The sequence below is a fragment of the Haliotis asinina genome, chromosome 14 (genome assembly GCF_037392515.1).
Source record: "Haliotis asinina isolate JCU_RB_2024 chromosome 14, JCU_Hal_asi_v2, whole genome shotgun sequence".
Taxonomy (NCBI): Eukaryota; Metazoa; Mollusca; class Gastropoda; order Lepetellida; family Haliotidae; genus Haliotis; species Haliotis asinina.
Genome location: NC_090293.1, coordinates 10575788 through 10590875, shown reverse-complemented (window position 1 = coordinate 10590875; position 15088 = coordinate 10575788). Strand labels below are relative to the sequence as shown.

The following is a 15088-nucleotide window of genomic DNA, read 5'->3' as shown; positions in this document are numbered from 1 at the left end:
CACACAAACTATAGAACTACAAATCTGGAAACTTACCTTTTTCATGAAGTTACTAGAATTGTCAGCCCCATCTGTATTGAGCTGGTCTCTGACAGGGGAGGCAAATTCAACTTCCTCAGCAATGGCAGGGGAGGCAACTCTTCCCTATCCTGTTGTACATAATATGAATGTCTCTGAGTGTTCTGGGATGTGACCGTGTTAGTGTCAGGAGCGTCACCTATGATCGACTGTATGTGAAATGTGACATTTTACACAAAATAAAATGTTAAAAAATATGAGTGTTTTGGTTATGATTCAGAATTATGAACAGGATAAACAATTGGACAGTTGCAGTGAGAGAATGAATAACGCCCAGTAAATTTCAGATGCGGTAAAGGAAAGAATCAGTTCTATATGGGAGGAATGCAGTTAAGTGGAGTCCCATCAAGGATTTGAACCCATGCTCTGGAGTCAGGCAATTAATCGCCAGCACACAAAGTCAACAGTCCAAGTAAACGTATCCTCAGTACTTTTTGTTACACACCACCGCTGGTGACGAGGTTTACTTAGACTGACAAAGTCAACTACCCTAACGCCCTCAGAAACTCAGTAGTTCACTGAAAATTTAAAAGTGTTGCACCAAATGCAACGTGTTACATTTGACCATTTTCGAAGTGGCGTGGTATATTCATTGTGGTTCAACCCACGAATATTTGAAAATGATATGAAGGGACGATGTTGCAGTTTAGTGGTTAAAACTTTCGTTCATTCCGCCGAAGACGCCGGTTTGATTCCCAACATGCGTGCAATGTGTGAAGCCCATTTCTGATATTACTGTAATATTGCTGAAAGCGACTTTGAAAGAATGAAAGACACGCACACGCGCGCACACGCGCGCACACGCGCACTCACGCACTAGCACAATCTAAGACCTTGTTCATTTGCAGTGGCGGTGAGGTAGTCTAGACTCGTGTTCGGTTCCTCACATGGGTACAGTTTGTGGAACCCATTTCAGGTGTTCCCCGCCGTGATATTGCTGGAATATTGCTTAAAAACGACATAAAACTACACTCACTCACTTGTTTAGTCACGGTCAGTTAAGTCACTAGTGTAATATGATCCCCGTGATTCAGCTCGTGTCAACAGTGACGCCGGGGACGTACTCTACTGAAAAAAAAGCCGCCTACTTCATTTCTATATGTAGTAAACACACATAACAATCAGTCCGACTGGTGTTTATGTATGTAAGTAACAGTGTCGGAATCAATTCAGTTGCTGTCAGTAATGTGGTCGAGTCTGTGTCAAAGTTACAACATCATGTGATGATTCAATCCCCGTAGATAAGCTTCAAACTAGCAAATCAACTTTCTTGAAATGGATGGCACGTTTGAGATATCCATACTGTGTTGGAAAATCAGAGATATATAACGAAAGTACATTAGCTCTAAATTTTTTAAACCTCAAGCTACGCGCTCGGTTTATATTCAAATTTAGAGTTGTTATAGGTCACGCTACGAATTCGGTTTTCAATCAAATTTAGAGCTATTATAAGTTCGTTATATACCTCTGATTTTTCAGTATTATATAAGCTCTCTATCTTTTGTTTAAAACCTCTCTTTGTGTGTTCAGTTCGGATATCGAGCTGTTATAATTTCGTTAGGTAGCTCTACTTTCCAACACAATGTGTTCGTCTCCATTCTACTATTACCACGTTATTTAAGATTTTAAAGAACAAAAAGATATTCATTCCTTTCTTTGAAACGTGATATTTTACTGCACTTCAATCAAATGCCTGTTAACTCAGTGCAACGTTGTGACATTCAGGTTGGCACATTGTTGGCTGCACGGAGCTTTCAAAGCTGGGCACCGCTGTTTTACCGAAAGCAGAAGTCAGAGTTATGCCCCTTGGTAATTTTACAACATGGTGGAGTTTTTGTTTATAGTTGCTCACGTGTAGAAAGCTGTATGGCGATATGGCTAAGCGTGGCCATGACTACGACGATGAACGTGATCACCATTACAAACGACATAGAGACGACGATGGCGGGGACGTGCCTGCTCTCCACAGCATATTCCATGGAGAGGTTTCACTGATAATCCGCTCATATCCGCACTGTTAATATGGACTCAAGAAGAGTACAGGCAACTTTCAGTCCTAGCATTACGATTTGTGGCTCAAAGTGTCATTTGATCAAGGCCTGTTTACACTTACCATTTGCTAACCATCGGTATACTGTAATATTACATATCCTCCCAGTCCAGATTATTTACGATAATCAGGAATAGCACTTTAACCGTACCGTCAGGTAACACAATAAATACCAACAAGGAGAATGTATTTCATGTCTTACATGTTCTTTCCAGATTGCATCGGTACAGAACTATGGAGTATTTGTGAAAATACCAGGATGCAGAAAGCAAGGTGAAGGATAGTGTTTTGATTTAGGTTTTCCTGTGATATTAGGGCAATGAAGTGTGGGTAACTTGACTGAAAAACACTGAAATTCATATGCATGAGTACAAGGTACACACTCCAACCATGTGTCCCTTGAGTCTCCCTTGAACATCACAAGTCTCCCTTGAACATCACAAGAATCCCTTGCACATTACAGGTGTCCCTTGAACATTGCAAGTCCCCCTTGAACATCACAAGTGTCCCTTGAACATCACAAGTTTCCCTTGAACGTTACATGTCTCCCTTGAACATCACAAGCCTCCCTTGAACATCATAAGCCTCCCTTGAAACACTGGAAATTAAAGACTGCAATAAATGTAGCATTACTATATTTTCTGTGCAGTTTTAATGAAGTTTATTTTATAGTTAACTTACTTGCAGTAAACAATACTTAGTGTCTGTACAAATATAACAAAGATTGTGTAGCTTAGTGTTTTTCTGGTGCTTGTTCCTAGGTGTGTTTTTTTGGGGGGTAATGTATTGGGTTGAATCGAACAAGCGTTTGATACCAGACATGGTGGAACAAGAAAGTTGTTGCCTACTGGCAAACAAGGATTAGATGGACCTGCACAGAGAACTCGTTTATGACAAGTAGGTGGTACATGGGAATGAACAAACCCATTTGGTTTATGACAGGGAGAGCTGATGAAGGCTAGTGCAGGTGTAGTGCATGATGATGAAATTGCTTCCATACGTAGCTGCACATGCCTTGCTCACAAGACTCACATGGTTTCAGAGTGCTTCAGACAAAACACAGTACTTGATCACGGACATCCAGGGGCACCTTTGATAACAGTGGCAGCACTCACACATACTAATAGGGGTCAGCTGCAGTGTTTTCAATACTTCAGTTTGCCACATGGCTATCAGGGCCTGCTGGCGCCTGCAGGCTTTAAAATCCACACCCCCTGAATGAAATCTTCAGACCCATTTTGTCAAAGTCGAAACTAATGCAGACAAAATAGACTACACTGTACACAATTTTGTGCTGATTAATTCTGTCATAATATGGAACGGCATCAAATTCCTGCTGGAAAACTTGGCAGATAAATTACTGAATGCCACAAGGTCCTGCTAATGTTTGAAACTGCCTGCCCATTAAAATCACAACCGGCGCTGGGCCTCTGGGCCAGCAATTATTTCGACCGCTGGTCTGCTGTTAGGTCGATGATCAGCTTATCCTTGTTTGGCCATAGTTACAGTGTCATGGAGTTATAATGAATGTGTAATTGGCCATATATTACCGTTTTGGTGACATGCATCTGGCGGCTTTGGCCGATGCACAAATCATCTCTCTTCCATCTTAAATAATGTTACACAAACTCTTCCATGATCGGTTGGTGTTTTTGAAGACTTTTTTCAGTGTGATGTTAGTAAGTGTTCTTGTTTCACCATGTTTTGGGCACATCAGAATGATGTGGACAATTGTTTCTTATTTTAGTTTGTAAAGCAAACCAGAGTGCATCCAGTTGCATCACTGTGCAAAATGTGTCTTAGCTGATCACATTCTAACATTGTTCAAGGCCTTGTCCACAAGTCCCAGATGTCGAAAGCCAGGGTGGAAGATCCATCCGAGATGGTGTCCTTGAGGGAACGTGTATATTGCAAAGTCATCAGTATTGAGGTAAGAGACTAGAGACCAACACACACCCATAATTGTGTGCTGAAATTCAGACCTAATCTTCTAAATAGCCCGAGAGGTGTGACATATTCATGGGGACATTTATATTGTAATTATTAATATAAGCAATGCTGGTAAAATGTACTCACGGTTACTTCCCTTTGGATAATAAGGATACTATTTTCCTCAGTAAGAAGACTTATGTTGTATGTTGTTCCAGGGGGAGCACCAGAAGATTGGTTTGTCCATGAAATATGTGAACCAGACAACAGGGCAAGACCTGGATGCCAACAACGTGCAGGGCAGGTGGGTTGCATGTTTTCCAGCTGACTGGGAAGGTGGGAGTGTGCCACAGAGGCCACAGTAACCATGGTAACATTCCTCTGCAGACTTCATCATATGTGCAAATTGTTGGAATTGTGTGCACAACTGAATACAATTGCCTCTGAACTGAGGCATTTTTTGACTTTATGCGACATTATCTGTCAGCATATGATGATATGAATAAAATACTGTCACAAGGGTGAAGTAAACTCTCTGTGAATTACATATATAGAGGATACTAAATGACCTTCCTTGTAACCATTTTTATTAAACAAGTTAATGATTTGGTATCAAATGAGCAAAAGCGAGTTTGATACTGAATGTTTCACGAATTAAATAAAAATGGTATTTCACGGAAGCGAGTTTAGTATTCTGTTTATTACTCGCAACATAATCTGACAGAAACTGTGGTGACATTGCCTACAGTGTGAGGACTCTCAGCTTTCCACGCATCAAGCAAAAATTGCGAGAGCGACATTAGCATTGTGACGTTACAACTTTGAACCATTTTGACGTCATGCTTCAAGCAGTGTTACAGTAATGTAATATTGCCGTGAAAATATTACTCTGCAGTATCCCCAACGGTTGAGTAATAAAGTGCATTCTTAGTGTCTCCTTGGCATAAACTAAACTCACTCACTCAAGTGGTGACTTCGTCTATGACTTAATTGATGTTTGAGTTTGTTCATAGTATTAATCACAGGTTTGTGTCGTCCAGACTGAATTATTTACATGACTGCATCATATAGCAGGAATATTCTTGAGCAGTGCATTGAACAACACACAAACAAATCGTGATGTATGTAAATGCTGGATGCTGGTTTCAGCATGGATGAGCGCAGGAGGAAGCAGGGATTTACTTCTGAACGGCCGAAGATTGAACTGGGAGCTGTATACGACACAAAGTGTGCCAGATGCGGGACTCACGGTAAGATGGTGTTTCTGATTGTATACACACTATAGATGTGAATGTAATCAATCATTTGTTCACTCGAAACAACTTTTCAACTATAAAACTTTACATATGTTAGACGTAAACAGGTGGTACATGGTATGCTTGAAATCTTACATTATGCTGTATGTCATAGATTTTTAGGCCTATATTACACCTATGTGCCCCATGTCTGTAGCCCTGTATGACATTACATAAGCAGTCATGTTTTGAGGCATTGTTATCACACAGTGTCCATTGTCACCATGACATCAAGTTTTGTGTACACCCCTCAGGGCACCTGTCCAAGGAATGCTATGGAGAAAGGGGAGGTAAGCAATACGACCTGATCCCAGATCTAGACAAGTATGTACCAGACTCCCCAACCACAGCCCAGTCGGCAGAAAAAAAGAAGAAGAAGAAAAAGGTGAGGCAGAGGAAGAAGGCTAAAATGGAGGAAACAATCTTTATATTACTTTATTTGAACTCTGACATGCAAGATATTCCTTAGAAAGTTTACCACAGTGTAGTGACTGAGAGATTGACATCAGTGGAAGAGATGTGGTTTGGTGTGATTCCACTGTGGGCAGGCTGCTGGACTCTTAGTCTGTACAGGGTGGTGGACTCTTAGTCTGTACAGGGTGGTGGGGTGGCCTTGTGATTAAAGAGTTCGCTCATCACACCAAAGACGTGTTCAAATCCCCACATGGGTACAATGCCTGAAGCTCATTTGTGTCCTCTGCTGTGATATTGCTGGAATATCGCTAAATGTTGTGCAAAACTCAACTCAGTCAGTAAGAAACTCATTCACTTTGTGTTTCCAAACAACGTATCAGAGTCAGTAAGTACGTAAGAGTGGTTAAGAAATAGTGTAAGATGTAAGACACATGGGATTCAAACCAGTACTTGTTTTGTTCCGTTGTTTAAAAATGCCCTTTTTGTGTTAATTTATTGTAAAATTTAATTTGATAAATAAATGCTTATTTTGCATCATGTGGATGTCTTTCACGATGGGTTTGTTTGTGGGAGTCCGTGGATTGAGACTGGGATTGGGACCAGTTTTACTCCAGGTGGGCTGGATCCTCTGTAGGGCCCATGTACCTGCAGGGCTACCTGGATGAGTGTTTAGTCACATGATATATTGTTTAATGACTAGAATTCTCCATAGCTCCATGGTTACAGTACATGTTACTAATGTTCGCATTTCTTGTGAAGTTTACATGAAGTTCTTCCTTTCACATGTATCAATGTGACCTGATCATTTCCTATATGTTGGTCTAACGCTGCATTTAGCAATATTTCAGCTGTACAGCAGCGGTCTGTAAATAATCAAGCCTGGAACAGACAATCCAGTGATCAACACATTGAGCATCAATCTATGGAACTGGGATAATATGACATGTCAACTAAGTCAGCGAGCTTAACCACCTGATCCCATTAGTCGTCCCTTACAACAATCATGTGTTGCTGAAGATGAGTTCTAGCCTGCATTGTCATGGGTTGGTCAGTTAAGAAAGAAAAGACTAGTTGTCAGATTTTGATCCCATCTGATAATTAAGTTGCCATCATCACAAAGTTTTCATAAAACATGACATCTCCAGGGGTTCAAGCATGGGCTACTGAAGACCTGTACCTGTACCTTCATGGGTAGCAGGATGAGAATAAATCAAGATTACATTTGAGTTATTTGTTTAAGAAGATATGGCTGTGTTGTCAGTCAGAGACGACTGTCTTACTCATGGTCTCAGAAAGGGTATTCTGCGTCCACTCATTTAATATGTTAAGCAACACTGTTTTTGCAGGATAGGAAACATAAAAAAGAGAAGAAAAACAAAAAGAAGAAGAAGCACAGACACTCTTCCTCCTCCTCCGATGAGAGCGACAGAGGTTCAAAGGTATGTTGAATGAGATAGACAGATGGGATCATAAAACCTGCTCTAAGATTGAACATTACAGTGTATTCTTCCCAGACTGGAATATTCAAGCTTGTTTGCACATGACTGAATTGTCCCAATGTATTCTCCCTTAGTAAAAGTAACCTGAGTAAAATGTCATGTTAAGTCATCATTTTTAGTTTCCATTGAATATAAGATAGGTGACGGTATTTACATAGTTTTTTCTTCAACTCAAACATAACAGTGTTTGATTATATATACTTTCATGTCGCCCCTTGTTTTCTGGGGCGTCAGTCTAGTATATATATGGTTCTAAACAATGAGTTGATTACTTCTACACTACATGTGAAGTCCAGGGGCAGTTGAGAAGCCTAGTGGTAAAGGCGTCCACTTACGAAGAATGAGCCGAGTTCGATTCCCCACATGAGCACAGTTTGTGACAGTTATTTCTGGTGTCTCCTACTATGATATTGCTGGAATATTGCTAAAAGTGGTGTAAAACTCACGGACTATATAAAACCTGGTTGTCATAAGTGGGTCATTTGTTTCAGAGAAGAGAGAAGTCAAGCCACAAAAAGAAAAAACATCGCCACAGCAGTGATTCCTATGACAGCTGAAAGACATGTGACGATGGCAGTATTTGTGATGATACTGACGTTGATATATGAAAACTACAACCAGGTGTTGTGTATTTCGAAACTGTATTAGGGAAGGTCAGGTAGCGCAGTGGTTAAAGCATCACTTGTATCGCCGAAGACCTGGGTTTGATTCCTCACTTGGGTACAATGCATGAAGCCAATTTCTGGTGTTCCCTGAAGTGATATCGCTGGAATATTGGTAAAAGCAGTATAAAACCCAACTCACCCACCCTACATGTCATAAACCTATGAATGTGGGTTTGGATCCTCTCCAATGCCTGCCTCTAGGTGTGTCAGCACAGTATCCATGGTTTCACCTTGGTGGTAAATGTTGGGGACCTGGACCCTGATCACCTGGGTTTTTTCCTTCCACATTTGACTCACTTTCATTATTTAACAGTGTTGAAGGCAGCATTGAACTCAAGTCATACTCTTGTTGGTCCTGAGCTGACTTATGTATATATCATGTTGATTGACATGTAAGTATCATTGTGTTCATCCTTGCATTAAATCATTGAAGCTCATGGTTTTCTGTTTTCCATACGTGGATAAAGTAGTGCTCAAATGTGACCACAGTGTGTGAAATTTACACTCGTTCAGTGGTCCCAGGCTAACAAAAAGGGACCAAGACCACTGAGAAATAATGTCTGAAGTGGTCCCTGGGTGATAAAAAGGGACCAGGACCACTGAGAAATAATGTCTGTAGTGGTCCCTGGCCAATGAAAAGGGACCAGAACCACTGAGAAATAATGTCTGTAGTGGTACCTGGCTGATAAAAAGGGACCAGGACCACTGAAAAATAATGTCTGAAGTGGTCCTAGTGACAAGTAATTTTTTTCCCCATCTAAATATAACATCATTGATAGTTTAGTAAATCTATGAATGTTTTTTGGGACCAGTGGAGTACAGGCAGGACGAAAAAGTATTGTCCACTCCCTTGTGATAGATCTTGCAAGCAATGACATACAGTAGGGGACCATATGGAAAACAGGATATGTTTTACAGATATTTAGGAATGTATGTGAATATTTATTCATGGGTACTCGGCAGTTAATATCGAGGAATCACAATACAAACATGTCATGCAACTGCAAAGGTTGAAACATGTAAATTATATTTTCTACTGAAAACAAAAATGCAATACATTGCAATCAATGCCGCATATCACCTAATGACAGTGTCATGAAGGGTCCACTTCTAAATAACACAAGTTACGCTACTGTATGTGTTGTATATTCTCCCAATCTAGTCATCAGCACTGTCCACTCCATCACAAAGTCATCTCAGTGCCTATCTGGTACAGAAACTCCCAGATGGCCCAGTAAACTCCAGGATCACAGAAATTCTGCAGGAATATTGAAATCCATGATGAGTTGGTATGGAAGTTTGTAGTTTGTCTAGAATCTACAACAAAACATTTATACAACTGGAACAAAGACGTTAAACACCCAAAACACATGAGTTCCAAATTAAAATGTATTCCTAAAATTTTTGAAAACTACGGGAGTAGACTGGTTCTTTGTTGTGGTAGCAGGTTATTTCACATCACACACGTTCACCCCAGTGCGGTTCACCCCATTTAGGGGTATTTCACCTCAGCAAATAAATATTCTACTTCTTATTTTCAACTACAAAATTGTTTCAATATTTTATTCATCTATGTATAGTGTTGAAACGGCATATTCAGATTATTGTATCAGTTCATACTGGCTGTGTAGGAACTTGTAAAGTCCTTCAGTGAAGTTGGCAAGTAGCTGTCTTGGACAGGAATAAACTTCATTCACGAGATATACAGCATGTGTGGGCCAACTTCCAGGTGTTATTGAGTTCTTGAAGCATGGGAATTCAGTTGAAACCGATGGTATGGCCTAAACATATTATTAAACCAACAGGCCTACATGGTTTTACTGTCTGTACCAACTAACATGCTGGGTATAGCAGGGAGGTGTCATCAGCTGGTTGTTTCAGCTGGTTCCCATGGTAACATCTGACTTTGTGTCATAACATGATTTAAATGATGTCACCAATGCTGGTAACAGAATACAATTGTATATGATATTTGTACCCATCAATATGCAGAGAACAGTCTTGCAATTTCCTGGAATTGAATGGCATTTGATCATGTTTTTGAACCAATCAGATTACGGAACACGGAGTGTAGTGGACAATATTGTGTAATGTGGTGAAAGCTTGTTGTCAGAGGCGACTAACGAGATCGGGTGGTCAGGCTCACTGACTTGATTGACACATGTCATCCTACCCAATTATTCAGGTCAATGCTCATGCTGTTGATCACTAGATTGTCTGGTTCGGAATCAGTTATTTACAGAATGTCCCTACGTAGCTGGACTATTGATGAATGCAAAGTAAAACAACAAACCATTTGAGGGTCATGAAATAACCTGTGGTTAAAGTGTACGTTCGTCCCGTTTGATACCCCATTTGGGTGCAATGTGTTAAGCCCACTTCTGGTGTCCTCTGCTTCGATATTACTGGAATATTGCTGAAAGTAGAGTAAAAGTCAGCTCGCTCGCTTGCTCGCTCGCTCGCTCACTCACTCCCTCCCTCACTCACTCAGTCCCTCCCTCCCTCGCTCGCTCACTCACTCACTCACTCACTCACTCACTCACTCACTCACTCACTCACTCACTCACTCACTCACTCACTCACTCACTCACTCACTCACTCACTCAGTCTCTTTAATAGTGAGATCAAGCCACACCCATCATATATAGAGGCTGTACCTGAGGCTGGTGGTAGGATAGACTAGTGGTTAAACTACCTGCTTGGCATGCTATAGTCCCATGTGCAGTTCCCCTTGGGATATAAAGTATGAAGGCCATATCCACGATATCCCAGGAATACTGCTAAAAGCTGCATAAAATCATATTCACTCACTTAACTATGGACAATTTATCTGATTTGCGATTCCAAAATTGTCTGATGCATGACTGCATTCTGTTTGTCTTTCAACTCAACACTCATTGATACTGAACTGTGAGACACTAGCCTGTACTCTGTAGATAAATAAGTCTGGATCAGATAGAGCAGTACTTTCAGAATTAAAGATCATCTACAGCATCACAATAAAACCACTCAACCATCATTCATTAAAACGTTCTTACTATAAGTTTGCGAAACAAGGAACCTGTTCTTCCTCACAGTCCCCTTGTAATTGAGGTATTAGAAACTGGAATTATGTTCTGGACTTTCATCAGGTATTGTGAGGTTGCACAACATGCGTGCGTTTCATCTGTCAATATGTCATCAAGTTCACTTGTTATCTTGGGAGTGACAGCATGACTTGATGTCCACTCAGGCCATACTTCTGTATCATGGAGTAGGTAGGTAGGTGTCCGATACCCTGAATCACCACCTGGTCTAGATTCTCACTCCCGGATAAAACACGAGGCTGTGAACAAAGTACAAGCACTCAGATGACCCGTGCCAAGTGTATCTCGGCCTGATACGGATTATTCATCATGCCAGCATGGATTTAGCGATTATATTTGATTTCACAAATAGTGTTTGGGTCTAGTAATTGGATATTTTGTTTAAGATGGTGAATGTATTATTCAGAAGGTAATGATATTTCAAGTAAGTTGAGCAAGTTCCAAGATGTCATATTCTCAAAATCATATTTGATAAAATTCCATTTCAGGTCAAATTCTAAAAAATCAAAATTCCAGTTTTAGATTAAATAAGATTTCCTTGAACAGAAGTTTTTAGATTTCTTTGTAATGTAAAAGTTAGGTCCATGGCGCCTGTTAAAACAAAGATAAAAAGAAAAACGAAATAAAAAATAATAAATGCTACTTTTCAATAAACGGTACAATCATGTCAGGGCTTTTGGTGTATGGTTGAACCAGTACATGCCTGCATTTTTTCACATATGAGCAAATCAACTGTATTATGTCATTAAGCATTATGCCCATAGAGTTGCTACATGTTGTCACGGAGTGGGAGTGTTTCTGATAAGCCACGCTTAAATAGCCTCATATAAATCTAGACGCTGTTTATGAGTCTTTGTTATCAGTAATTCAACATGCTGTACAGACCTCTTTTGGGCCAAGGACAAATTTGTGGAATTTTTCAAATCATTGAGCATATTACAAATATGGTCACAAGAGCCTTCACAAGGTGAAGATAAAATCAGTACGATTACAGGTGAACAAATTTGTTTAATATGTCCAGTTACTCATTTCTGGAAAGTGGGCAGAACATATGCTTGATATGATAAAATATTTTTGACAGGTCATTTAGCATGACTGCAACATGCTGAGCTGCTACCACATGCACTGGTGACAGAGTCACCATCATGCCAAGAATGTTTGTAGTGACTCAGGTTAGAGTCACTATCATGCCAAGAATGTTTGTAGTGACTCAGGTTAGAGTCTCTTCAGGTAATCAGATTGGTTTTCACATGAAACGCTGAGGCAATTGAACATCTACACCCGTTCAGGAGTTACCATACCTCATAGAAAGCTAGACAGCCAGACATTTTGAACTTTCCCTACATTTAAGATCATCGGTAGCAACACAGGATTTGTCCTTCCTTCTTTGTCTTTCATGACCATCAGTAATGACCTGATCCACAGTATGATCAGAGTAAGTATTCAGATCTTTAGAATAATCTGATATGATCTGAAGAACAGATCATCAATATGACATGATCAGTTGAAAGAATCATCCAGTCTGACCACCCCATCTTCAGTATGATCTGATGGAGTGACAGACTCATCTCACCTGACAACCTGAACTTCATTGTCTAACTGATTGACAAGACTCATCTAACCCGACCACCGGATTTTCAGTATGATCTGATGGACTGACAGATTTGTCTCACCTGACAACCCCATGCTTGAGATGATTAGACTGTGTAACAGTGAGTTCATACACTTGTATGTTTGCTGTTTAACACTTAATTACTTTATAGCCCAAGAATATTCAACTCTGAGCCAGACAAGCCAGTATGACATGCCTGACCAACAGAGTCAACTATTTCAATCACCAGCTAAGTGATCTGTAAGGACAACAGTCTTCACATTTTGTTGTCTACATTCAGGTGCATATTGACATCTGGATAGAAAATACAGTATTGGGTCACTTAGACATGTAACAACTGATGGAAATATGCTCAAGTGAAATATTGGTGACAGTTTTATTAGTAAGGAAATACTGTTTTCAACAATTAAAGGGAACTGACTGTTTTATCTAACAAATGATTTGTTTGGGGCACAAATACACCTCTTAATGGCCCACGTCAGCTTAAAACCATAAAACCAACCAAAGGATTTGTTCACTCAGTTGAATTACATAACAAGCCATGTTTCAGGTACTTCAGGTACAGTGCTGAAATCTGTTTATCCTTCTTATTCTGACAAACATGTAATCATATACTGAACAAAATAAGATAGGAATATTGGTATTTTTATTATTGACATTTCATCAATGTTTCAATGAATAAATAAATCATTATTCATAACTTCAAAATTTACATATGTCCCTGACTATTTTTGTCAGTATATACATGATGTCTTTGTTAATCAGACAAGAATGTATAAAGATACACAGTCAACTCTTGCGTTGGACGTAGCTACCATTATACAAAAAGCCCGGGATTACACATGACTGTTGCTAAAAAGGTTGGGCAAGCCCTCATTACAATCCAACGCTGTAATCAGATTCTGATTACAGCAGCTATTGAGCCACAAGTCAGATGGATACTAGGTGCTATATAAATGAAATATTAGTAGTAATATTAACTATAAAGCTTTGCAGCTTATCAGGTTTACGTGAAAAAATTCACTAGCTATGCGTCTGTCACTGAGATTAATTTTAACCATAACTCCAAGGTTAACAGGTCAAAAATTAATTCAAACTGATATTGAGGCAACAAACCAGATGGAATAAAATCATGAAGTTAAAACGCAACTTCCTCGGATAGTTCTTTCCTATTACATTCACAAAGGGTAAGAGGTTTATTTCTAAGGCTATCTTATCTAAAGTGTGTGGGTGAAACTGGTCACTTTGCCCAGGCGGCCATATTGCTTGACTTGCGTACAGACAGACTGTTGCTCTTATCTGCAGACAAGGGTGACCTTGGGGAGCACCTAGCACCATGGAGTTATCACAGTTTAGATCAGTAAAGGTCAATCCTGTGAAACAGCGTTTTTGTTTGTATATTACATAAGAGGTGTAACAAATAAACAATGAACATATTTCTAACATATTTTTGCAGCTTCTGTATTTTGATGAATAAATGCCCATTTAGTCTGGGCCTAACGTCATAGACTAAGGTGTTATAGTAGGACACTGATCTTCTTGTAGTTTCATGTGCCAGGTATGTCCAACCAAAAACCCTTCAAAACTGATATTTTTATTTGATTCTACAATGCATATATTTGCATTTTTTTGTTGTTGAAAAATACTTCAATGTTTGAACAGTAAGTTAATGTTGAGTACAAACACATGACTCCGTGCTTTCTATTGATTTAAAGAAGACTGACAAATGCATTAGAGGTCACAGGTCAAAATCTAGCTCTCCAGCTCCTAATCTAAGTCTGGCTGTCGACTTTGCTTTTCTGAGACACCCAATCTGGGATTTATATTGTCACACCTCTTTCTGCAAATATTTGCTAGTCAGTTAACAGAGACCTATTGCAAAATGGTGTGTTTATTTCAGGCCATATAAATTACAAGAGTAATATGTTTATAGGGCTTGTTGTTAGGACTGAAAGGCTGGTAAAGGTAATGTGATTGGTTGATCTGGAGCGAGAGGACTACCAGCAATGTACCTGGCCAACTGTGGGACAGACTGCCTGATTGATAGATAACACCTCCACCATGGAGAATACAAACTCAGTATGGAATGTGCAGGTCAAAATTAGCCAAAATTAAGAATTGATGTATGCTTGAGGTTTACCTGGCTCAGTCACATGGGCAAGTCTTAACCGAGACTGGTGGACTGTCCTAATATTTAACTCTCCATGCAAGCTAAAAATACGGTCAAGATAAGAGCCCTTAGCCTACCTGAGACTCTTCCCACATGACTTTGTCGATAATCAATTCAGAATTTCTGGACTGGTATCTAGGACACGCAACTGATAAATTTTGTTGGTGACAGCTTTCTCGGTCCCGGAGAGCCAGATATTTCAGGCAAGTTTGGTTTTCAACATGCCTGGTCATGATTTGCCACGTGTTTCTCAATGCAACTGCCATGTAGGACTTAAAAAAAAATAGCTG

General features: G+C 39.8%; 1 protein-coding gene across 1 annotated transcript; it reads left to right on the top strand.

Moving 5' to 3' along the window:
- Window positions 1–1873: 1873 nt before the first annotated feature.
- On the top strand, window positions 1874–8367 carry LOC137261257 (zinc finger CCHC domain-containing protein 17-like). The gene is made up of 8 exons (XM_067798980.1): window positions 1874–2063; window positions 2344–2401; window positions 3958–4058; window positions 4276–4361; window positions 5207–5307; window positions 5607–5737; window positions 7113–7205; window positions 7757–8367. The coding sequence occupies exons 1-8, from the start codon at window positions 1953–1955 to the stop codon at window positions 7820–7822; spliced, it is 747 nt and encodes a 248-aa protein (XP_067655081.1). The 5' UTR covers window positions 1874–1952; the 3' UTR covers window positions 7823–8367.
- The last annotated feature ends 6721 nt before the right edge of the window (window positions 8368–15088 follow it).

Coding starts and splice junctions, on each gene's coding strand:
- LOC137261257 (XM_067798980.1), top strand. CDS start 1,953: ATGGCTAAGCGTGGCCATGACTACGACGATGAACGTGATCACCATTAC. Junction 4,059..4,275: donor GCAAAGTCATCAGTATTGAG/GTAAGAGACTAG, acceptor ATGTTGTTCCAG/GGGGAGCACCAGAAGATTGG. Junction 5,738..7,112: donor AAAAGAAGAAGAAGAAAAAG/GTGAGGCAGAGG, acceptor CTGTTTTTGCAG/GATAGGAAACATAAAAAAGA.